The sequence below is a fragment of the Canis lupus genome, chromosome 2, assembly GCF_048164855.1.
Source record: "Canis lupus baileyi chromosome 2, mCanLup2.hap1, whole genome shotgun sequence".
Classification (NCBI taxonomy): domain Eukaryota; kingdom Metazoa; phylum Chordata; class Mammalia; order Carnivora; family Canidae; genus Canis; species Canis lupus.
This window is the reverse complement of record NC_132839.1, coordinates 28,040,056-28,065,925: the sequence shown is the minus strand read 5'-3', so window position 1 is coordinate 28,065,925 and position 25,870 is coordinate 28,040,056. Positions and strand designations below refer to the sequence as shown.

Below are 25,870 nucleotides of genomic sequence, written 5' to 3'. Positions count from 1 at the left end.
TAGCCAATGTAATGGATTTTATTGTAATCGAATTTCCTCTTGGTTCTGAAGGCATAAAGAAAAAGCTGACGAGATTCTCCAATGAATGGTTTCATAAAAATCCAGACTCTTTGGAAGCAAAAGGAGATTGTAAGTATGCTAGGCTAGTGGAAAGTCGCTACACTGTTGATCTGCTACACTTAGCAGTCATCCAGTTTCAACCAAACGTTACCTGTGCAAGCTATTTTGCTGGGAATTTTCTAGGAATTGGCGTTACCTAGCAAAGATGAGTAAAAAATAATATCCACCTTTAGTTATTCTAAAAGAACTTAGAATTTAGTCCTGCTGACCTTCACGTCCATCGTACAAGATATATGTAAGCGAAGCTCTTCTGCTTAAAGCAGAAGTTGTAAACCTGGAGCTCCCTCTAACTCAGGTCACTGTTGGGGACACAGTTGATTTGAAGATTACTCAGCCATCCCATTAGCTTACAGTCACATTGCTACAGTACACTGTCATATACAGATCAATGATGACCCATCCCACAGAGTGGCATCTGTGTGAGGGGACACCAAATGAAGCCTAGAGCTAAGGTAGACCTCAAAGAGAAGAGAGGCCTCAAGGTAGCCGGCAAATCTCCAGGTCACCAGCTACGGCCACAATCATAACTGGTGAGGGGTTATCCCAGCACAGTTCGAAAATAAGATGGTGAGTCAATCTTCCAGCTCGTGGCAGATTAAATTTCGAAACGCAATTCTTTGAGACATGAAGACAGGGACAGAAATGCTTTGGGGCACTTTCTCCAGTTCTCAAGTTTTTTCAACAGGCAAACGTTTAGCCATTGCTCCGAGATAGTTTTTCTTCTAGTTACACCACCTTATTTCCAGGGGGCTTCGCCTGGGAGAAAGACAACTTCCTTGGGTTCCTTCCGGACCTTTGAACGGTCCCGAAGCCCGTCCAGGAGGACGGAGGTGGGGGGGGGGGGGGGGGGGGCTGGCCGAGGCCTGGAAGCCCAAGGCAGAGACCTTGCCGCGAGGCAGCCCCGTCCTGGGCCGATGGGTTCCTCGGGATGTGTTTTATTTCCATTAAAAACCCAACGTTTTCAAACGTTCGCTGTTCAGGTCTCAAAAGTCGATGGGAAAAGTACTCAACATTTGGAATATTCAAGAAAAGCTTGGAGAAAGGACAGAAACCGAGGACCCCCGGGGCCGCTTTGGGGGGCAGGCGTTCCTGGGGAGCCTTCAGGGCTCCTGGGCGGGGGGCCTGCGACGGGGGTTCGGGAGCCTCCGCAAGAAACGTTCTGGGGCGGTGAGGGGGGGTGGGGGGGTGAGGGGGGTGGGGGGTGGGGGGGCGAGGGGGGTGGGGGGTGGGGGGGCGAGCGGGGTGGGGGTGCCGACGCCGGCGGGACCGGGTCGCTGTCCTCCTCCCGCCGCCCCTTCTCCGCCTGCACCGCCCCGTCGGGGCGCCGGCACTCGGCCCTCCCCCCGCCCCCCGGCCTCGGCCCTCCCCCCGCCCCCCGGCCTCGGCCCTCCCCGCCCCCGGGCCGGGCCATAAAGGGCCGGGCGGCGGCCGCGCGGCCAGCTGCGAGCGCGCCCCCTCCGCCCGCCGCCGACATGCCGGGCCCGCGCGGCGCCGCCCTCCTGCTGCTGCACCTGGTCCTGCAGCCGTGGCTGCGCGCCGGCGCCCAGGGCCCCCCCCAGGGTAAGTGCGCTCGCGCCCCGCCGGCCCCCCGCGCCCGAGCCGCGGCGCCTGCGACTGCAGGGGGGGTCGGGGGAGCGCGTTTCCCGAAGCCCTTATTCGGCGGGGACGCCAGCTCCCCAGACAGCCGCCCCGGGGATGCCAGACGGCTTTGCAGCCGGTGCACACAGCGGGGCTCCCGGCCTGACGGCTGCTGACCCCGCGCCCCCCGGCCCCCCGCCCTCCGCTCCCACCCCCCCGGCCCCCCCGCCCTCTGCTCCCGACCCTCCCCGCCCCCCCCCAGAAGCGCACGGCGTTCCCCTGCTCTGCCCTTGGTTGGGACCCCAAAACCTCCCTTGCGAGCCGACTTGATTCCTTGACACCAGCAGATTCCCCGACGCCAGCCCCTGGATTCCCGAGATCAGCGGAGCAGGACCGACGGAGAAGTGGGCGCTTCTCTCCTAGACGCACCAAGGCCCTGTGGCCGCCCCCAAATCCCCCGGTACACAGGGCGCCAACAGCGTTGGCCAGAAGGCACTTAAGCTTCAACTGGGTTTTTGTGGGTTTGCTTTTGTTCGTTTTGAAGCCCAAAAAGAAAAAATTATTTAAGCCAGGAAAGATCCTCGGGCTCTCTGGCCAGGGATGACCTTCACCTGCTGCCCTGGGCCGACTGGTGCAGAAAGCTGCAGGAGCCCACAGGCTGCAGCACAGGCTGTCCTCCCTGGCTGGGGCGCAGGCAGGGACTTCTCCCCTTCCTTCCCTGCCCAGGGCAGGGATCCCCCGCTTGAACTCTGCCTTTCACCAGCTAACTCCCTTGGATTTCTGACCAGGCAACCAAACTAGCAGGTTCAGGGGGTAATGTACTGCATTTAGTTTTCCTTGAAATATTTGAGAGGAAAGTGACAACCTCGATTCCCTAAGTATACACATTGTGAAACGGTCACCACAGTAAGTCTAAACATCCGCCGCCATACAGCATTACAAAAGACTATTTTCTTATGATGAGAACTTTTGAGGTCTTCCCTCTTAGCGACTTTCAAATATGCAATACCCTATTATTAACTACAGTCGGGTGCTGTGCTTTAAATCCCCATGATTTACTTATTTTATAGATGGAAGTTTGTACCTTTTGTCACTTTTCACCCATTGCCCGCCTCATCTGCTGCCTGTCTAGGAGCTCGGGTCGTTGTTTTAGATTCCACATATAAAAGGAGATCGTGCAGTATTTGTCTTTCTTTTTTATTTATTTATGATAGTCACAGAGAGAGAGAGGCAGAGACACAGGCAGAGGGAGAAGCAGGCTCCATGCACCGGGAGCCCGATGTGGGACTCGATCCCGGATCTCCAGGATCGCGCCCTGGGCCAAAGGCAGGCGCCAAACCGCTGCGCCCCCCAGGGATCCCAGTATTTGTCTTTCTGTGTCTGACTTACTTCACTTACCATGATGTTCTCAAGAGGCATCCATTTTGTCACAAATGGCCAGATTTCTTCCTTTTTTATGGCTAATATTCTATTATATACATCTATATATCCCCCACATCTTCTTTATCCATTCATTATTAATGGACACTTGGGTTATTTCCATCTCTTGGCTACTGTAAATAATGTTGCAGTGAACGGGACGTGCATGTATCTTTCTGAATTAGTGTTTTTGGGCTTGTTTGTTTGTTTGTTTTGGATAAATATCCAGAAGTGGAATTGCTGGATCATATATAGTTCTATTTTTAGTTTTTTGAGTATCCTCCATACTGTTTTCCGTAGTGAATGCGCGGATTTAAATTCCTACCAACAGTGCACAAGAGTCCCTTCTCCCCCCCCCACCCACCCACATCCTCACCTACACTTGCCATTTCTCTTTGATGATAACCATTCTAACAAGTGTCAGTTTTTACTTTGCATCTCCCTGGTGATTGCTGATGTTGAACATCTTCTCACTGCCCGTTGCCCCCTGTATGTCTTCTTCGGACAAATGTCCACTTGATCTTCTCCCCACTTAAAAATCAGATTGCTTGTTTCTTTTTTGCTATTGAATTGTAGGAGTTCTTTATATATTTTGGGTATTAATCCCTCATCACATATGATCTGTAAATACTTTCTCTCATCCTGTAAGTTGTCTTTTCATTTTATTGGTGGTTTCTTTTGCTGTGCAGAAGTTTTTTGAGTTGATGTAGTCTCACTTGTGTATTTTTGCTTTGTTGCCTTTGTTTTTTGATGTTAGAAAGGAAGCTTTATAACACAACTCAAAGGTTTACTGATTGCAGACATTATTTGGCAGTTTTAAATTTATGGGTTTAATATTTTGTGTTTTATAAATTCTTGACAGTGGAACACACAACTTCATGGTGTGCTGCATGTCTGAATTTTGCTTCTTAGAGCTGTTTTTAAACAGCTCCCTGTTTTATGGGAGTTGAAATCAGCCTGAACTACCTAAATTACCTGGTTAATTTAGTTGCTGTAGATTATCAGATTAAGTCAAGTTTCTGGTAGATTCTTTTAGTGAGTTAATTAGTCTTTTAATCATCAGCTCAACTGAATACTTTGCTTTTATATCCTTTCTCCTCTGGGCTGCCTTGCTAGTCTTCTTAGTATGTATTCAATTTTCATACCATGGTGTTTGGGCTGATGGGTAGTAATTTCACCTCTAACACTAGAAGGTTGTACTTAGATCCTGGCACTATTACTAAAATGTAATAACATTAATAGAAAATTGTTGTGTCTCATTTCCTTTTCAAAACACACTCCAAACTCATTACTAACTAATCCCAACTCTGCCCCTTGAGAGAGAAGCCAATGGATTAGATGAGCCTTGCAGATTGAAATAGAGTAAATTTAGCTTAAGTTAAATTATGAACGTAATCATAGAGCAAGAATCAGGAAGAGTTTAATTTTGAATGCAATTCCCATACCTTAAACTCACATCTGCAGATACCCTGTCCTGAATGGAACTTCTAGACCTTTTTTTTTTTTTAATTTTTTTTCTTTTTTTAATTTATGATAGTCACAGAGAGAGAGAGAGAGAGAGAGAGAGAGAGAGAGAGGCAGAGACATAGGCAGAGGGAGAAGCAGGCTCCATGCACCGGGAGCCCGACGTGGAATTCGATCCCGGGTCTCCAGGATCGCGCCCTGGGCCAAAGGCAGGCGCCAAACCGCTGCACCACCCAGGGATCCCGGAACTTCTAGACCTTTTGCTCTTACCGGTGGACATGTAAAGCTTCCAATTCTCTGGAAATTAAAAAATATTTCCCTTTTGAAGTACGGTAGGCAGCAAGCTTCATGTTTTGGGGGAATGTGAAGTGCTAGAAGGAACATAGTAGATTTTCTGCTTTCCAATGCTTCTAGTATCAAATTCATTATTTTGTAAGGCGCTAAGCACATGGGAAAGAAACAATACAAACCAGTATTAAGGCAGATTGTCTTTTACAGAGTAGACATTCTTGAGTAACTAGGTTTTACCTGTTGGTTTTACAACTTTTATTTACTTTTTCCTACTGCAAAAGCAACACCTGTTCATTGTAAAAATAAAAATAAAAAACTGGATAAGCAAAAGAAAAGGAAATATATATATAATTATACAACCAGGAGATATCTGTTATTCATGTTAGCATTCTCTTGTGTTGTCTTTCAAAGCTTTTATGTGCAAATATTTATTTCAAATGGGATTATGTTATACATAGTTTTATTATTTTTTTCCAGTTCATATACCTCTAAGTAGTCAGCTGTATTACCCTTTTAGTTAGCTAATATTCTACTTTTTGGAAGGACCAAAATTCATTTATCCAGGGTTTTAATATAGGACACTTAAGTTGCATCAAGTGGCTTGATATTATAAACAACAATTTGTTGAACAATTGTGGTGCGCAGGAGGGCTTGGGATAGCTAATATCCCCTTGATCTCTGTTAAGGCCTTCTCTCTCTGCTAAGGACAGTTTATGTTTTAATAACAGTGTTATCCCAACAGGGGTTTGTTTTTTCACCTCTTCCAGTCAGATTTTCTCATAATTCCTTCAAATAGAAATTATAGAATTACCACTGGTAATTAATGCCTTTGGGTGTTATCGTATTTATTGTATTTTCAATGAGATGGTGTAAAATAATACCTTATTTTTCAACTTAGCAATTCCTTAATCTTTAGTTAAACATGAACTTTTATATGTGTATGTATACACACACACACACACACACACACTTATTTGCCATTGTAACTCTTTTTCTGTAAATTGCTTTTTCATTCATGTTTTGTGCCCGTTTTTCTATTGCTTATTTTATTGATATGTAAGAGGTCTTTATAAATTATGGGTACTATTACCCTTTCATAACCAGATCATTGTATCTAAAGTTTTAGAGGCTGAAGGCAGAAATTCACTGCTTGGGCCCATAGGAGAAACAGTGACTTGAGTGTTCTCACCTGTTCCCTTTGTACTCTAAACTATTAGTCCTTTACCTAGTGGGCATTTTCAGAGCCACTTCTTTGACCAAATACAATTTAGGGTTTGCAAATTTAGCCTTCTCTTGGGGGCCATGACCCAGCGATGAAAATTGTACTGTATTTTTTTCTGGCTCAAATGTCCAGCCACTATAAGAGTGATAAGAAAGAACTGTAAAGAAAGAAAGAAGGAAAGAAGGAAAGAAAGAAAAGAAAGAAAAGAAAGAAAGAAAAAGAGAAGAAAGCAAGTTAATGAACTGGTGATTTTAGCAATGTGGAAAGTGGTAACAGTGTTAGTTGACATTCCTTGTATCTTACTAACAAATTGTGCCCCCTCAAAAAATCTAGTTGTCTCAAACTTTTTTCACTGATGATCCTTTTCTCCCTGTTATTTCCAGTCTTTGATCTTCTCCCATCCTCCAGCCAGAGACTGAACCCAGCTGTTCTGAAGCCAATCCTGACAGATCCCACCCTGAATGAGGTCTATGTGATCTCTACCTTCAAGCTGCACACTAAAAGCTCAGCCACCATCTTTGGCCTTTACTCTTCAACCGACAACAGCAAATATTTTGAATTCACTGTGATGGGACGCTTAAACAAAGGTAAGCACATTTGCAGAAATCCTTTTCTTAAGAATTTTCTTTCCCTATCCCAGCTTTTGGGGTCCACTTAGATGGTTTCCTCCTACAAATCTATTCTCATCCACCATTCATTTCTGTTTTCAAGACCAAACTCTTCTTGTACATTGACCTATACGGGGAGGATGAGTTGATATATGGAGCGAGAACAAAGAATTGCTTATGGCGAAAAGGCCCAACCTCCTGTTATTCTGGGTCCAGTTTGGAAAGGAACAGGACCCAGGGCCATTAGGCCACCATCTTAGTTCGGGCTGTTATACCAAGTACTGTAGACCGGGTGCTTCAAACAGTAGACAGTTATTTCTCATGGTACTAGAGGCTGAGAAGTCCAAGGTCAAGGTGCCAGCAGATTTTGTTCCTGGAGAAAGCCTGTGTGCTACTGCCTTCTTGCTCTGTCCTCACATGACCTTTCCTCAGCCATCATGAGGGTCCTACCTTTATGACCTAATTTAAACCTAATTGCTTCCTAAAGACCCACTTCCTACTACCACCACATGGGAGGTTAGAGCCTCAACATATGAATTTGCGGGGAGAGAGGGACAGACACCCACACCATTCTTATGTTCCCTTGGAAGCATGTGGCTTAACACACCTAACTCCCAGCTCTGCAAGCACTTTCCTGGACTTGATAAAGAGAATATGCCTCAGTCAGTAGAACTAAATGAATGGCTCTCTTTTTCGCCTGTTTTGTGCCAGTTTACACAGGTCTGACACCTGTTTGGTTGCTTTGCTGTCAAATGTTTCACTGTCAGAATGAGTTACTACAAATGCTAAGAAATGGCTTGCAAAGAAAAAGGTCACTATTTTTTTCATCTCTTTCCCTTCCACCCGTGCCCTGAGGACAACACCTGTTCCTGCTTATTGAGGAATGTGACAGATACATGTTCTTGCTGCTGCATGCTTTTAATAATAATAGTTAAAAAAAAAAAAAAGGAGGACTGGTCCTTCTGGCTAGATTTTATATTTATTTTTGTTGCACTGCTTCAAGACTCTATCAGATTCCAATTGTGATTGAACACTGAAATTTTCAGATATTAGGAGCTAAAAGAAATTCCTAATTCTTAGCTTTCATAAGACAGCAGAATTAAAAGCAAGAGGGAATGGGATTTTAATTCCTTTTATGTCAAGTTCCAACATCCACCTTCCCACTTCCCTCCCCACTCACTTGTGCCCTCTCTGTCTGTAGCCAGTCCTCTCAGATACTGTGGTAAGGTCTCAGAGAGTGAAGGGAGACTGAGGACATGGCTCAGCAGATGGTCTAACCATTCCTGCCCCCTTTGCCCCATCCGTACCCCTCATGGGAGACAACTTCACCTATCTCTCTGCGTTGAATCAGATAGCCCCATATGCCTCCCATCTCTGAAGGAACTGCTCATGCTCTAATAACCCAGGCTATTTAGTTTGTGATCTATAAACACCACCCTTCTTCATCCAGAGATCAGAGCTTCTCACAGAACTGTGTATTTTAGATGCATTGGAAGATTCTGGATTAGCTCACTAAGCTTAGTAGCTAGAGGGCCCTCTATGGAGTGAAAAACTCTGTGTCTAGCAGTCCATCCTCACTGAATCTCCCCATCTATTTCAAAATTGGCCAGTATGTGGGAGCCCATTGTGGAAAATCTGTGTTGCCTGGAAACATAAGGCCACAACTTCCAGGAACTGATTCTTTCTGTCTGCTCTATATGAGCAAAGGTACTGCTGGATAGGACGGTGGAGAAGTAATGGTATTTGTAAATGTATTTACTTTGGAAAGCCACCAGTCATGTAAACACCAGCTAATCTCCATGTTGCTGAACACCTCTCCACCCTCCAATCTATTAGAGAAGATAAATAGCTCTTAGGATTCTTTTTATGAATATTTTCTAACAAACTCCAGAAATGAAAATTCTCAGAAAACAAAGCAATTTATACCAGAGTTTGGAGAGTTAAAGAATTTGGCAAAGAGACGTTTCACTGGAGCAATAGGAAAAAGCACAGAAATTTGCCAACATTGGTGGATCTGGAGGTTCTAAGGAGCAGCAGCCCATGGTGATGCAAACAAGGAGAAGTCACTGGGTCCATTAGCTCCCTGGAAAAGATGGGCATGTGGTTGTGACTCCCCGTTGAGGTATTTGGTGTAGCCGTGCAGGCCTGACATAATTTGTGGGGGGAGAACCTCTTCCTGGAAGGTGAGCCCCAGTCATTATCTAGGGCCCTAGACGAGCTCCTATAATCAACTGAAGTGGATTCCAGGAAGACTGCAATGCACAAGTTTGCCACTGAGCTCTCTGCTTCTACTGTCTTGCTCCCAAGACATCTTTCCAGTCATTACTGTTCACGAGCATAACCTGAAATGAGTTACACCGATAGCATATAGTTACTGTCTTCCCATTCCAGACTGAATAAGGTACAAATGTCCCTGCTGGGCAGTCAGGACTTTCGGCTACATGATCCCTAACCAGCCTTTCCAATGTATCCCTCCTTCCAGCCCTCTCTGTAGCTTACCCTTCAGTTGATGGACTAGTTACATTCCCTGGGGTGCCCATGCTGTCTGTGTTTCTCTGTCCTTTTACTGTTGCCCTCTGCTCCCCACTGGTATGTTTACTGCACCATCTGCAGATGCCAAATCATACAGATGCAAGACCCATGTCCTAGTCCTTCTGACATCTTTCATTATAGGACTTCGTCCTTCCATAGAAGGTACTAATATTAGTTTCTTAGTTTGCCTTGTACATGAATTAACTCTAGGTCTTCTCTCCAGTAGGTTGTAAGCTCCCTCAAAGCAGACACTGAGCCTCCCTTTACTCATGGTTGTGGCTGCTGCAGCACCTAGCGCAGTGCCTCATACAAGGAAGTAGCTCATGAGCAAATTGAATGGCGGCTGGGAAGAGTAGCCTTATTTCTTGAAAAAGATATATACTATTGTGAAAATTCTGGAAGTACACAATGTCTGGCACATAGTAGGTCTGATTGAAATTCATTCATGAATTAATGAATTTTGAACACCATTTGGATGAGGTCATAAAGGAAATTCAGTCGTATTTCTGATATAAATGATCTATCAGATTGTTAGTAATACAGGTGGTACAATCTTGCTAGAAATGAGCATTCTACAGAAACCACCTGGCTGGACAGAAGATGTGGTTGATACTTTTCTTGTATCTAGCATAGGGCAACTTTCCAGTTAGTATTTTGAGTTTGAGTCACAGTAAAAATCCTGACAGCTGTGTCCCCATGAATATGTCTCTAAATTGCCCAGCCTTGGTTTACTGTCTCTACAGTGGGGGGTGATAATAACTACTACACAGGTTGATTGCAAGAACTGAATTATATAAAGTATGATTTTTTTAGATCGTGATGCTCAATAAAAATTTGAGGTTCTTCCATAAGCTTCTATAAGATGGGTAGGTAGAAAGAACGAAGAAGGGGAGATGAAGATCTCTACTTTTCAGCAACTGTCTTCTGAAGATGATTTGGTGAACTCTTGGCTTGCTTTGATGAGGCCTTCACCTTTAGAAAAAAAAAAAAAAGAGCTGCTCCTTTAGTCTTAATTTGAATGCCACAGAAAATCAACTTGGTGCTGTGGAAACAAAGGGAACCCCAAAATTTGCAGTAATGACTGTAGATAATCCAGCCCCTTAGCCTAAGGATAGGAATGTCAAATAGTGCAGAGTAAGGGTCCACAGAGAAGCCTGTGGGCTAAAGAGAAACCCAGCATGAGGGAGCTAGAAGAGTTTCAAAATTAGAATTATGAACCCAGTACTGAAGGAGGAAAGTGAGGTGAATTTGTGGAGCTCTTATAATGTACCAGGACTATACTGAAGGCTCAACACTCATTTTCTTTTTTTAATCTTCACAGTATTCTTGTGAGGTGCCCTTGAATTGGCACACATTTAAAGTGATCATATACGGAAAATGGAAAGAATTTTAGTGAACTTTAGGACAGACTCCTGGAGGGTTATATCATTATCCTTGTATTTGGGGATTACTTAGGAAAGGAAGCTGGGATTATTTGAAGGCAAATAGGTTCACTAAAAAGAAGTCATGCTGAACTTTTTTAAAGTAAAGATTCTAAGCTGACAGATCAAAAAGATACTGTGAGCGTAATGTATCTTGACATCAGAAAAGAATTTTATGAAGTCGCTCATTATACCTTTCTGGTTACTGTAGAAAAGAATGAACTAGATAAATAATACTGTTAGGGGTTAATAAGTTGTTTTATAGCAAAGTATCTAGTGGTTTTTGACAAGGCTCTATCTTGGGCATTGAATTATTCAACAAATCAGTGACTTAGGTGAAGACGTAAATAGTATTTATCATGTTTGCAAATGGCACATAGCTGGAAAAGACAGTTGAACATACTGGATGCCATCAAGAAGATTAAAAAGGTCCTAGGTAGGACCTGACACATATATGCCACAATCAGCCAGATGAAATTTAACGAGAAGAAATGTAAATTCATCATGTAGGAGTGAAAAGTAAATTGCGCGACTACAGGATATGGAACACATATCCTAAGAGTTCTAGGCAACAACATTCAGAACCAAGTAGTGTTGGGCACAGAGCCTAACATTTAGTAGCTATTTAGAAATGTTTGCTGAATGAATGAAAGAAAAGATACAGTGATTTTTTTTTTTAGCAGTTTTTTAAATCTTAAATTTTAGGCTTCATTAATGCATTCATGTGGCCAGATTAAGGGAGCTAATAAGTCCCACCTTACTCGTAACCGTCCAGGCCACATGTAGAATGTTATGTCTCATCCTGAACACATTTCAAAGGGACACTCTCAAGTCCGAGATCACCTTGAGGAGACTCACCAAAACAGTAGCCCATTTTTTTATGACATCACAAATCACCAATGTTAAAGGACTTGGAGAAATAAAGGAACCAGATAGAAGACATAAGAGAGATGAAAGTTGCCTTAAAATATTTGAATAGCCTTTAGATTAGGGTAAGACTAAATTTACTGTCTATAGCTCTGAACAGTATCGTTAGGACCCATTGGTAGAAGTCAGGGAGAGCAGATACTGGCTCTGTATTTGGAAAATCTTGGAGAGCAATCCAAAAGTGAAATGGGTTTCTCTTTAATTAGTTCCGAAGGGCATTAAGGAGAATACAAGAGAGATGAGCACTGGTTGTTATACTATATATTAGAAAATTGAATTTAAATAAAATATTTTTTAAAATCTATCATCTTCCTACTTGTCAAAAATAATTAGTTCCTTATTCCTGGAAATGTGCTGGTAGAGGCTGTACTTTTATTGAAGGGATTTGTGAAGTGAGATACTGCACGAGATGACTTACAGGGCTCATGTTCTGTGGCTCTGCTACGGCCAGAAGGTTCCATGGGCGCTTAAGGAATTGCTTTGCAACTCTCTCCTACAACATGACCTTGGGATTTTGTGCACCCTCCCAGCTTTGTTGTCCACCAGATAGTCGAGTATACCATGCATCTCAAAACTTCTCCACGTATAACGTCCTCTGCAGATGTTTGATATAATTGCTGTGTTTCCTTTCACTGGATGGTTTCTTTGCAGGGCGGGGGTGAGAGGGTGGGTGTACGTACATATACTCTGTATACTGTATATTTGTTCAAACTGCTAGAAGAAGGTTTCGAAACCTCCAGACTGCATCCATCACACCTGGGAGTCACCAGAGTACTTCCAGGAAAAGCAATTTGATGATTTACCTTTTATATTATCTTTCCAAAGCACTGAGTTACAAAGTAACAAAGACCCAGTGTATAGGGCATAAAGATAAATAAGCAAAGGCAAACAAGAATATCCATCACCAGAGACATTAATGGCAAGAAGGCTTTTTTAAAAATGTACAATTATTTAAAAGAAGAGGAAAGGTTGACAGCAATGGCTTTCATCATATATTTAAAAGTGCCAAAGAGCAAAGCCATTTGCCAAGCAAAGCAGAAAGCCACAGACTACCTTCACACATTTGCTGCCTGCAGGCCAGGTCACTCTGAACTCTTTTGCCCAAGCAGACAAAATATTATCATTTCCAGTCCTTGAAAGCTGGCACCCTGCTTCATTGCTTTGACATTCAGTACATCATAATATTTTTGACTACCAAGTCCACTTTTTAAACAGTACCTTTTGAAAATTTTTTTCCAAGAAAGCAATATTTCAAATCTTCCTTGCTTGGGTTTGCTCTTTCATCTCCTGCCAGTCAAAGAGACAGTTTTTAATCAAGCTAGGCTCTGTGGTTCTGGTGTCAGGCTGGTATCCGGGCATGGAAATAAAAGTATAAAATCAGACCCCAAATTGTCCAGTGTACAAAGATGTAAAGTTTAGAAGACTAAAACTCTGTAAAAATAAGCCAATAGAAACTGCCCCCCCCCCACACACACATATTATTTAAGAGATTGTGGGTAAAAAAAAAAAAAATCGGAGTGGATACATGAATATTCTCTTTTATCTGTTTTTCATTCAATAAATAGTTGTATTTGGTGTTGTCAGATGCTGTGGTATATGAGAAAATTAATAAGAATAGAATGCTGGTCCCAAGAGCTGTGTTCTAATAGGGAAGATAAGAAATAAACACAAATAGATATACCTACTGTTGTAAAGCAGTTTATAGTTTTTGCATTTTCTTGTTTGACTACCACTGAAAACAAAATGGGACAGAAGGTGCAAATCTTACTAGCTCCATTTAATAGTTTAAGCAATGGACATTTCGCAAAAATAACAGGCCCAGGATCACATAGTTATTAGGTGTCTGGGCCACAACTGGACTCTGCATCCTGGAAAAGTGTTATGGGAACAGGAATGAGAACAATTGCCAGCCATTGGGAAGAAGAAAGACTTTGGGGAGTATTAGGGTACATTTGAGCTGGGTCTTGGCTTCGGACACGTAGCAGTGATGGATCGCGGAAGAGAGTGATGGAAAAGAGAACATTCCACACAGGGAAGGAGGAGGGAAGCCAGAGAAAGCTAGAGAGAGGTGAAAAAGTAAGACAAACTGTTCAGCTTGGCTGGCATGGCAGCATGGAGGGAATGCAGAGGGGGAAGGTTGTAGCTAGTCCTGGGATGAGGAGTTCAGCTCTTAGGGACCACTGGGGAGCTATTAAAAGATTTCATTTGCTTGTGTGTGGCTTTGCGAAGGCAATAACTTGGTCAGAAGAGTCCTGTAAGGAGCTCAAGCTGTCGGTCCAGAAAAACTGCAGCAAGAAAGCTTCAGTAGGAAGGTGAGTCAGGAATTGGGGGCCACACTCAGTGGTAGAATGGAGTAGAGGCCCAGAGGCCACGTGGAGACCCGTAGCCTTCCATGTAATCACATGTGTGCCCAGGTCTTTGTACAGGCCCGGGAGAAGCAGGCTGACAGCACCAATGAGCTGGTGTCAGCTAGGGCTGAGTGAAGACGGACTAGGAGAACTCAGCGTGCGACAGCTGAAGAAAGTTGTACCCAGTGACCATTTCCAAGTGCCGTACTCCTGGAGATGGTGATGGGCAGAGGGTGGTTGACCCAGAAGACCACTCCCTCCAGCCTCAGGGCTCCCACTCTTGCTGGAGGAGGGAACGATGTGTTACTAGCTCTGTGCTACTTCCCCTCTGGTCTCTCTGCTGTGTGTGTGTTCACGCACATGTGTGCATGCATTGGGCTAAGAGAGGGCTAAGTGAGCGCTGAGAAAGGGAGAGAGAGAAGAAAGCAAACATGTCTGTTCTCTCCTGCTCCAGTGGTACTATCTCTGGAGAACGTCAGAGAAACTTCCACCCAGCAGGCTGCAGGCTCCTGGAGCCAGAGCTTTAGACTGTTTCTGGACTCATTGTGACTGATGCGAAAACATTGAGTTTCCTGAGCAGGTGCCTGTCTGCCCTCTGGGGTAGTCTTAGTGCTCTGAAGATAAAATAAGTATTGAGGCACTGAGGTAAGGAGTTTGCAATAAAAAAGAAAAATGAAAGCCATAAGAGAAACGAGAATTACCAAATCAAATATGAAGAATGGTAAATGTCAAAGCACTTGATAATTTTTCTGCTAACAGAGATTGTGAAGATGGAAGTTTCCATAATTCTTCTTTTCCTTTTTTTTCCTCTTGCTATTGTCGCAAGGTCTGGGAGCCTGAGGAATTTGTCATTTCAGTGTTGCATTGCAACATGAAGCAAGGCAGAGGTATAGAAACCCCTTAAATGACAGCATGAGCACAAAGGAGCCTTTGCTACCTGCAGTAGATGTTGAATTGCCACTCTCTAGACTTTTAAATTTATATGTGAAATGCTTTCAATGCGATCATTTTATTATTCATCGAAAGTTCATGTGCGCAACATTTAATGTGCACCTGTTACGTGTAAAGTACTCCACTGGGTACTATTTATAAAATTAAACTTGGTGATTTCAGATCTGAAAATAAATCATGACCCACATACTCTGGAAGGACTGACTGTCAAAAAGCAAGCAGGATGCCCGTGAAAGTATGTTTCCCTTGAATTCCACAGAAATCTCTGTTTGGGAAAGAAAACCATGCCTATTTGTTTTCAACCACTATGTGTATCTCCTCAACTGTTAATATGAGGAGCCCAGGTTGCAGCTGTAAAGAGAATAAGGAGATGTTGACCATACGTGTCTATGACCTAACTGAAGCTTGGTGATCCCAGTGATATTTTCTTGGGTCTGTAAAAACTCCAGATATTTTTTAAAACCGTTTTAAAAAATGAAGAAATAAGAATTTTTAAAAGTTGAATTGGTGGGGCACCTAGATGGCTCAGTTAAATGTCCGACTCTTGGTTTCAGCTCAGGTCATGGTTTCAGGGTATCAAGGGTGATGGGATCAAGCCCCATGTCTGCTTATCTGTCCCCCTCTGGCCACCCCCACCAAAATAAATAAATAAAATCTTTTAAAAAGTTGAATTAGTGCATAGTTTTGGTCAATTTTCCCCCTTTTGGGTACCATATATGCCTCCAATTTCCAGCTATGTGGTTACTATTTATATTCTCAACGATATTAAGTAAAAGGGTAAAAATTCTGTGGTATCCCATATTTAAGATACCTCTTAAATTCATGTCTCTTTTCTTCCTTCCCATTCTTTCTTTTCATATCATACCTACTTAAGTCTTACCAGTACTTTATTTCAGGAAATATAGTATTGTACTGTAGTCCTAGAAGGGCCTTGTAGCCAGTCTGTCTTGCCAGGTCTTAGCAATTCTTTTCTCTTGGTAAACAAGTGGTGGTGACCACGTCGGTATTAAAGATCTCCTTACTCCTCCTGGAATCTCTCTTATCACAGAACCTAAAGCCATCTGGCCCTCTCCAACCATGGTCAAATGGAAAAGCAGACCTAGTCAGATTTTAGAAGCCATGGGAATATCAGCCTAGAAAGTGTAATATATTTGGAGGAAGTCTTCAAATAAACCCTAAAGTTTCACAGTAGTGATTATTTTCTCTGGCAGTGCTACAACATAAATAGGCTGGTTACTCCATGGGGCAGCACCAAGTTGGCATTTACACTCTACTGAAAAGGTACCTGAGGAGAGATAGTCCAAGTTACTCGCTACAAATTGTACAACTTGACAGAAGCACAGTCTGGTTATTTGTGTGAAATACCCTTTCACACATTTCCCTTTTTTTATTATATAAGGAATATACACTTCTTGTGCAAAAATTAGACAATGAAGATGAGCAAGAGGAAAAACACATCATCCAAGCACCCAGCAATGACCCTATTAATGTTGACATATTTCCTTCTGATTTTCTGTATATTTTTTTCTGTATGAAATTACACTGTGACTCAACTTTTTTTTCCACTCAAAAAAATACTGGGAATGCTTTTGTGTTTTTAATATGCATCTATTCCATAGTATTCCATTTCATGATTACATCATAATTTATGTAGCCAGCCGGCCCCTTCTTTTTATACATACATGTGATACAGATGTTTCTTATATGAAATTATTATTTCTGAAAATGAACTTGGGTTTGGCAATGGTACCTATGAATGGATCTGGAGTTGTTCTTGGTAGACTCATTAAGTCCTTGGAAGCAAATCACCTTGTTCTTTACAGCAAATATCACCATTGGGCTTTACTCCCAGAAGCTCAGCATCCAGGAACAGATTTTAGATCAGGGCTCAATAAATTCAAGGCAATAAAGGAGTAAAACAAGATGGAAAACCAGAATCCTAAAATTTGTATGATTTTTTATTTAACAAAAAGTGAAAATGTTTGAGCTTAAAAAGATATGTGAGTAGATAGCTACCTGCATAGAAAAAGAAAAAAGCAAACAGAACAAACAGAACATGAGATAGTGGATGGTAGTCCACTTTGTGCTTGTCCTTCTTTTGCAACCATGGATATCTTTGGTTCTCTAACTGAGCATTGCTAAATTGAAGATAGGTTGCCGAGGGACAGTATGACAGATTATATTCCATTCAGTAGGTGCTTACAAAGGTGCTTACAAAGGCCTATCTGTATGTCACATTCTTTTAGTCATGGAATAAACCACACTCAGTTTCAAATTCTAGTCCTGCCACTTATGATGTCCTTGAGTAAATTCCTTCACTTACCTGAGCTTTGCTTCTGTCATCTGGAGTTACTCCAGTTTGCTCATATTGCAACGAGTAGAAATTAAACGTTGAAAGCAACTCCGGGCAGCATCTAGCCCACAGTGTTGTGCTTAGTAAGTGTTTGGTAAATTCATGAACGTTGCATCATGAACATGTTCGTTCAAGGAATGAATGCATTGAGGAGCTTACTTGGATTACAGTTGACTTTTGATGGGTTCTCCTTGCTCATTGTATTTACACTGTCTGAAATTGTTTTCTGATTTGCTGTTTATTGTCTATCTTTCCATGAGCACAAAGCATCTGCAGCAACTGAGTGGGTTACCAGTGCCTAGAACAATGCCCAGCACTTAAGATGTTGAATATTTATGGTTCCAACTCACTTGGATTCTTTCTGGTAACCCAGCCTTGTGACCTGGAGGCTGTTCAGCAGAGCCCTGCCCCCCTAATACTCCCCATTCACTGATATGTGCTTGGTTCCAGCCATTCTCCGTTACCTGAAGAATGATGGGAAGATTCATTTGGTGGTTTTCAACAACTTGCAGCTGGCTGATGGCAGGCGGCACAGGGTCCTCCTGAGACTGACCAACTTGCAGCGAGGGGCTGGCTCTGTAGAGCTCTATCTGGACTGCACCCAAGTGGATTCTGTGCACAATCTTCCCAGAGCCTTTTCCGGCTCCTCCCAGAGTCCTGACTCCATTGAATTGAGAACCTTCCAGAGGAAGGCACAGGTAGGAATTGTTCCCCAAAGTGGAAGGATGGACTGCCCAGGCTCAGGGAATGCAGAGTAATATGTCAAGGCCATGAGTGGGTCTAATTCAGGCTGTGTAATTAAAAGCACCTGTGGAACTTAAAAAACTAGAGGGTCCACACTCAGGACAAATTGAATCAGAACCTATAGAAGTGGTGCCTAGGAACAGGTATTTTTTTTAAATACTGATTCTAATGGGAAGCTAAGTGAGAGCTTCTGCTTTAGATGATAAATGAAGACTTTCTGGATGTAATTGTGAGGTTGGAAAGAAATAGCAAAAATCTAAAAAGCAGTCTTACGGGGGGTACCTGGCTGGCTCAGTTGGTAGAACATACAACTCTTGATAATGGGGTCATGAGTTCAAGCCCCACATTGGGCATGGAGATTACTTAAAACAAACAAACAAAAACCCATAAAATCTTAGGGCAATAGGATGATCTATTTTAATCTTTCTATAATGATACTATTTACTATTTGTAATGAAAGTGATAAAAAAATGATTGGAAACTGCCATCCACTTAGGAACAACATTTTTCACAGGTCTTATTAGAGCATCCCTAACAAAAAGGACCCTATTGCCAACTTAGTTCCACAAGGCTTAAAAGTTCCATCACTTCTATTATCTATTTTATGCCATGTTGATGGAATTTTTTATTATATCATGGTACCTACCGTAGAAATTGCCACATATAGTTTAAAAGAATCTTTTGTGTTGGAAAATATTTTGTTTCCTATAAAGAACTAGCATTCTTTGTCCTTTCCATTAATTATAACTAGAACTGGTCATAGTTGCTGAATTTTATCTGATGTGGAAGTCAATGCCAAAATCAGTAACTGTGTTCATCTGTTATGGCCCATAATGTTATCTTCTGTGTCTCATTGTCACTTTCCATTTCCTTTTTATTATTTTATTCTATGTGCTTTAGTTACAAGCTGCTCTGAGCCCTTTGTACAAAGAGGCTGGGTGTAAGTAATAATTTCCATTACAACACTGGCATGCTGAAAAGTTTTATATAATAGTATAAAAACTATGAATCTGATATTAGAATTTGTGCTTGGAAAATAGGAAGTATTTTCAAGCAGAAATTGCAAGAAAGCTAAAATTCCAGGATTTTGTTTTGTTTTTACAGAAAAAGAGAGAAAGATGTTTATATACTTAGTATAGATTTACAAAGGAAAAAAATAGTTAATAGAGAGATATGTAGAACTTTATTTCTGAATCCCCGAAGTAGCCCAGATAATTAGAATGACAGAAATTGTGTCACTACCATTTCAGAAATTAGTGTCTACCACCAAATAGGTCAGTTTCTAAAAGCCACGTGTCAGCCACAGCAAGGTCATAAGAAACTATACTTAGTGGAATTTTTTCAAAAGTTCTAAATCCTTAGACTATCAGAGACGGCAGTGGTCTATCTTCATAGTCATCTCATTTATTCAGTTAATTAACAAATTCTAGGCATCAGGGAAAGCATGGAGGGCAAAATAGTCATAGCCCTACCCTATTGATCTCATAGCCTGATGTCCAAAACAATATCTGCTTTACAATAGGTGCTCTGTATGTCTTAACTTAGCTAAATTAGGAAGTAGAATTCATCTGAAAATCCTTAGCATCCTCATTTTTAAAATAAGGATGATGGCATTACATTGGCAATTAACATAAACTTTTTGTGATGAATATATAATAATGGGTACAATTAAAAGTTAAAAATAAAGGGGTGAGGAAATTGACCTTGTGACTAAAAATGAATGATTGATATCAACCAATAATGTAAAAAATCCGATTCCAACTACCTAATAATCATAGAATATACTGTTTATTCATTCTCCTATCCCAGACAATCAGGGACTTTGCTAAAAACCTGGAGCTAAGACATCATAAAAACAATAGTGTTTAAAATTGAGATCATTATCTTATTCATTACCATCCAAACACTGTAAATAAATTCCAGACAATTTTTAATAAGCTCCTGCCACAAAATGACTTGTTTACCATGAAACCAAAAGCCTTTCCTCAGATCCACCTTGATGAACCCTCAGGCCAAGTTGGATGCCAACATTTTCCTAGGCTATTGGCTGCTTCCATATTTGCTCCAGTCAAAAGGATAGGACTGGCAGGTTTTAGGGAAAACCAAACCCACAAAATTATGTAAGATGTCAGAATCCAAGCCTACAGGGCTACTTAGTATATTATAAAAACTGTGTGAGTATGCAAGCACATTGGCTTTTGAGCAGTGTCAGCAATGTGTGGTATGAATGTGATTTCTTCCAGGACTTCTTGGAAGAGCTGAAGCTGGTGGTGAGAGGCTCACTGTTCCAGGTGGCCAGCCTGCAAGACTGCTTCCTGCAGCAGAGTGAGCCACTGGCCACCACAAGCACAGGTGTGGGCTCTTGGGCAGTTTGCACACCTTCATCAATACAGTTAAACCCTCAGCCCCCAAGAGCACTGGGTCTCCTCACTGAAAGGTGGACTTCAGCAGAGCACCCCTATAGGATGTGTCTACAGAAATCAGGCTCTAGTGCCAAAGTTCAGGCCAAGAAATATTTCCATTGTACTTGTGTTTGTATAACTCATGAATTTGGGCTAATAGCCAGTGCATCATTATCATTTTTTAGGTGTATTAGATGAATTACCCCAAGTTAAATTCCTGTACCCTAGGGACTTGTCACGATGGTTCTCTGGGAAATCGTTTTTGAGTCATTGTAGGAATGTCAGTCAGTGGCTGAATGCTCCTTGCCTTTTGCTATTGCTACAGGAGATTTTAATCGGCAGTTCTTGGGGCAAATGACACAACTAAACCAGCTACTGGGAGAGGTGAAGGATCTTCTGAGACAGCAGGTAATGATGAGGACGCAGCATCGGAAAACCCTAGTCCCATCAGAGAAGCTTATTGTATGAGCTAGTGGAGCTGCAGAGGCCGTGGAGGCAGGGAGGCGGACCTGGAGACAGACCTCAGGTGGCCCCATGTGCCCACTACCCTGGAGGTCTGTTAAAAGGGCTCTGGAAATGGGGGGCAGGTGTGTGATGAACGCACCATAGTTCCAAGCAGAGAGGGAGCCATCAAGAGCTACATGAGCACTCCCTTAAGCAGTGTTTACTGGATTGCTTCACGTGAATTTTTTCCCTCCTGGATTATATATCAGATCCTCCTTTTCCATCCTGTTTTTCCCTTCCCATTTCTAAAGGTCAAGGAAACATCATTTTTGCGAAACACTATAGCTGAGTGCCAGGCTTGTGGTAAGCGCTGCTCAAATAACTGCTTCGTTCTGAGTTGGATGGGCAGATGAGGAGGGATGAGGGGCCTGGGGTCGGCTACATTGACTGTGGTTTCTGGATGTTTGGCACAGAGTTGGAGGGAAGGGAAGCTCGTTGGGAACCCAAATTTCATTTTGTATCAGCTGTGTTTTTCTGGTTGTTAGTAGGTCTGTGGATTATTGTTTTTGTCTAGGTCCTCTCAGCTTTCAGTCTCCTACCCCAAACACACTGGTGCCTCCAGCGCCCCCAGCACCCGCGACATCCCCGACACCCCCAGTGCGCCGCTGTGATTCCAACTCATGTTTCCGCGGCGTCCGGTGTACGGACACCAGAGATGGCTTTCAGTGTGGGCCCTGCCCTGAGGGCTACACAGGAAATGGGATCACCTGTTCTGACATTGATGAGGTAAAACTTCAACTTGGTGGGGTGAGGGCTCCCTAAGTATCTTGGATACCCTACAGCTTAGGGAAAAGGAAGCTAGGTGGATGACTAAAGGATGACTTGGGGTGTCCAAATGACATAAAAACTACTCCCTCATGGATCCTTAGAGACCACAAGCCACTGTGAGCAGGGGGACGAAGGAGGCCTGACACACTGTTGTAGCTGCGTCCATAATGTCTCCTGTCTCCAGCTGCTCTGCAGGGCCCATGCTGCTACAATGCCGACATTTGTACTACAACATTGATTACTTCTCATATGCAGTCAGCAATACAGCTTTGATTTTTCTACACTTCATCATATGTGGGAGGGGGATGATCTGCATAGGGGTATATTTTAGGGCTTGCAACCAATTTCTTCAGCCTTCCTAAATTGCAAGTGCAGAGGGGAATCTCAAACCAACAAGACCTGTTGAGGAGGTCCCATAAACCAAACCGTGAGTAACCCAAAATGCTGGAGGATGGAGCCAGAAAGACACAGCAAATGCAGGCTGTTTGGCCAACTTGCAAAGCCTCTGAAGGAGACTGATTCAAGGGAGGGATTAGCCAGTCATTAATCCAGTCCCAAAGCAATTTTCACAGTACATAGCAAGGCTGCCATTAGAATATGCCATTCCCTTCCCACGGGGTCAGAGATGTGCTAGAGGGAGAAAGGAGGTGGCAAGGTGCATACTAGGAGTTTAGGTGTGCATGCATACACACACACACACACACACACACACACACAGCTCCTGCAAGCTCATGGTAGCACCCAACTAACTACTTCCTCAGGTGGTAAGCAATTGAGATGGTCTATAGTAATCCCTCAGTTGGAGAACCATCGTGCGTGTTTCACAGAACTGCATCTGGTTTTGATCTGTGAGCTGGAATTTCCCTCCTTTTGAAAGGGCAGGAAGTGGTCATGTTTTTTACATTAGTTCAGGTGGTTTAAAAAAAAAAAGTTAGAAGCAGTCTCCTAGGTTCTAAGAGTTTTGGAAAAGCCGTGGAGTTGATAGGGCATGAAGGCAGATGCAGACCACAATAGACCGCAGCTTACTGAAAACACAAGTGCCCTGGCTTTGTCTCCTCTGGATCTCTTCTTTGAGAAGTTGATTTGGTAATACGCTTGGATTCATCTATCAGTCAGCTGACAGGTGGCCCGGGAGCACTGTCCTTTCATGGTGATTTTTAAATTACAAGGTGTAATATCAGGGAATTTACATTGGGAGGTAGACTGATGATCCTTAAGGACCTTTTCACTTGGTTGTGCCGTTATTCTGTAATAGAGCAAAGCCCACTACAAGGCAATGCCATACTGTGTGTGTCTGGGATTCTGTGGGCAACTGTGAAATTAGAGGCTTTGATTTCCTTTTACCCATTTCACTAGTACGGGGAATATAAAAAATAGTGAAAGGGATTATAGGGGAAAGGAGAGAAAATGAGTGGGAAATATCAGAGAGGGAAACAAACCATGAGAGACTCCTAACTCTGGGAAACAAACAGGGGGTAGTGGAAGGGGAGGCGGGTGGGGAGATGGGGCGGCTGGGTGACGGGCACTAAGGGGGGCACTTGATGGGATGAGCACTGGGTGTTATACTATGTGTTGGCAAATCGAACTCCAATAAAAAATATACAAAAAAATACTTCCTTTTACCATTTTGGTCTTCAAAAAATGAATAGTTAAGTAGATAAGTATATATAAATAGATGAATGAAAGTTTATTTTCCCTGTGTGGCTAAAGACTTCAGGTTTTTTTTTTTTTTCCTTTCCAGTGCAAATATCACCCCTGCTACCCAGGTGTGCGCTGTGTGAACTTGGCTCCTGGCTTCAGATGTGAGGCCTGCCCAGTGGGCTTCACTGGGCCCGTGGTGCAGGGTATCGGGATCAGTTTTGCCAAGTCAAACAAGCAGGTGGGCTGAAGTTATGGTCTTTCTATTCATTTTTTATCTTAATTACCAACAGAAAAATCTTGGTTTGTTCCCACTTCCTTCATTATAACCTCCTTGAACAGCCAATGTCGTGTGGAATGTCTTGGTGAATAATAGTGGGCAAAAAAGGAAGTTTTCCGACTCATTTCTGAGCATATTTGTTCATAACGTCTAGTAGGGAGGAAGCTGTTAAATCAGGATAATAGAGTATCACTAGGAAAACAATCAGTGGGATAATACTAAATGTGTGGCATGATTTCAGGCCTATTCTGTTAGCCATTCAACGTTTTGTCCTGCAGAATAACTTGAGAATACGGAAAACAAATAAAAGCTTTGAAAAATTAGGTCACTTTTATAGAGTCATTGTTGCTGATAAGAAGCTGTTTCAGAGATGAGAGGATTTCAGGAGTAGAAATAATCCCCTGAGGAAAACCCCTTCTTCTTATATAAGCTATAAATTGTCATAAAGCACTTGAGCACTTTGTGACAGTCTCCATTTATTTCCAAATGTTCTACTATATCCTGGCCATTATTTAACTGACTGACTGTGAAATTCTTTTTGATGTTTTCAGCCCTTAAAAATGGTTAGTCTATAAATATCTTTTACTACCTTAAGGAAATTATCAGGTTTGAAGAAGGGCAGGGGTTCATTATTTTCTAGCTGCATATCAAAAGATTCTAGAGGGCATCTTTTTTTTTTTTAAGACGAGAAAAAGGAGGCAAGCTGGACATATAGGAGTGACAAGAAACCATGAGAGTAATGACCCAAAGTTTTGCTTCCTCTCCTCTGAAGACAATATCTCCAAGACTAAACCAAGGAAAATAGACAAAATGAAATAGTGGGTGCTTTATGTGAGCTAGTAAGAGTTCCAGTAATATGGTAGACTGAACTGAAGTAGAAGGAGCCACCTTGCTACAGCTTAACAAATTCATACTCATGGGAGCTGGGAGTTGGTCCTAGGAGTGGGGATCTGAGGTTTGAGCACCTATGTGGACCTTTAGGAAGACCTAATACCCCTTCATAAAGACACAGCCTCCAAGAGCTACCCTACCCATTACAAGATGGTGAGAAAACCACTAGCTCCCAAAAGCAACAAGGAAGCTTGATGTCATCTCTGGGAACGGTTGACAAAAAAGAAAATTGGCCACCGCAAATCAAAGTTCCAAGTTTATAGTGCATACTGCTATGAGCTTCAAATCTATGTTACACATATAATGTGGGACTACAAGCCAGAAAATTAACATAAAAATCAGCTCTGGAGCAGTAAAATCCCCAGGAGCTTGGCTAATGTCAAGACCATACTGGTAAAGAGACTCTGAAACTCAGGTGCCAGTAGAACATGGGAAAACGGGGCCACTAAACATATGTTCATAAATAAAAGTGGGGATTTACCTGAAGAAGCTACCATGAGGAAATATGATCAATGTAAAACAATTCGAATGGATAAAGAGAAAAAGGAAGGAAAATATACCATAATTTAAAAATAGCGTAGTGTGGGAAATAAAAGAAACTTTGAAAAATTGTCAAGTTAAATTTATTCAATGAAAAACGTAATCATTGACATTAAAAACTCAATAGATGGGGGGGGGGCATCTCAGTGGCTCAGTGGGATCAGTGTCTGACTTTTGATCTCAACTCAGATCTTGATCTCAAGGTCATTAGTTCAAGTTCGGTGTTGGGCTCCAAGCTGCGCATGGAGCCTATTTAAGAGAAGCAAGCAAACAAACAAGAACCCCACAAAACTTAATAGATGGACAAGACAGCTATCAGAGAATGTATAGAAGGGAAGGTGGATTTAAGGAAACCATGCAGAATGCAGCACAGAGGGGAGCCAGGTGGCTCAGTTGGTTAAGCATCTTCCTTTGGCTCAAGTCATGATCACAGGGTCCTGGGATTGAGCCTCACTTCAGGCTCCTTGCTCAATGGGGAGCCTGCTTCTCTGTCTCCCTCTGCCCCCCTCCCCACTTGTGCTCTCTCTCTGTCTCAAATGGATAAAATCTTTTTAAAAAAAGAATGTAGCACAGAGAAATAGAGATGGATAATAGGAACAAGAAGTTAAGAGGCAAAAGAAGAGATTAATGAGAAAGTCTAATATTTGTCTAATTGTAGTTCCAAAAAAAGAGTTGAAAGGATAGGAGCAGAGCGAAGCTGAGAATCCTCCAGAATTGAAGAAAGCTAGGAATCCTCAGGTAGAAGTACATGGAGTACCGAACAGGATAGAGAAGAACCTTCCCGAGTAGAAAGGCTGTAGAACAGAGTAACCATACAAGCTGTGTTTCTGAACAACTTGAAATACCAAGTCAGCAACTATCACTTGAAA

General features: G+C 42.5%; 1 protein-coding gene across 1 annotated transcript in view; it reads left to right on the top strand.

Annotated features, from left to right (window-relative positions):
- Positions 1 to 1,570: 1,570 nt before the first annotated feature.
- The window catches only part of THBS4 (thrombospondin 4), a 42,041-nt gene continuing 17,741 nt past the window's right edge, over positions 1,571 to 25,870 (top strand). Inside the window, exons 1-8 of the mRNA XM_072793631.1 lie at positions 1,571 to 1,680; positions 6,478 to 6,681; positions 17,685 to 17,932; positions 20,222 to 20,330; positions 20,706 to 20,788; positions 21,136 to 21,187; positions 21,399 to 21,610; positions 23,394 to 23,531. Coding sequence (XP_072649732.1) covers positions 1,593 to 1,680; positions 6,478 to 6,681; positions 17,685 to 17,932; positions 20,222 to 20,330; positions 20,706 to 20,788; positions 21,136 to 21,187; positions 21,399 to 21,610; positions 23,394 to 23,531 — 1,134 coding nt within the window. The 5' untranslated portion in view covers positions 1,571 to 1,592. The remainder of the gene's footprint in view (positions 1,681 to 6,477; positions 6,682 to 17,684; positions 17,933 to 20,221; positions 20,331 to 20,705; positions 20,789 to 21,135; positions 21,188 to 21,398; positions 21,611 to 23,393; positions 23,532 to 25,870) is intronic.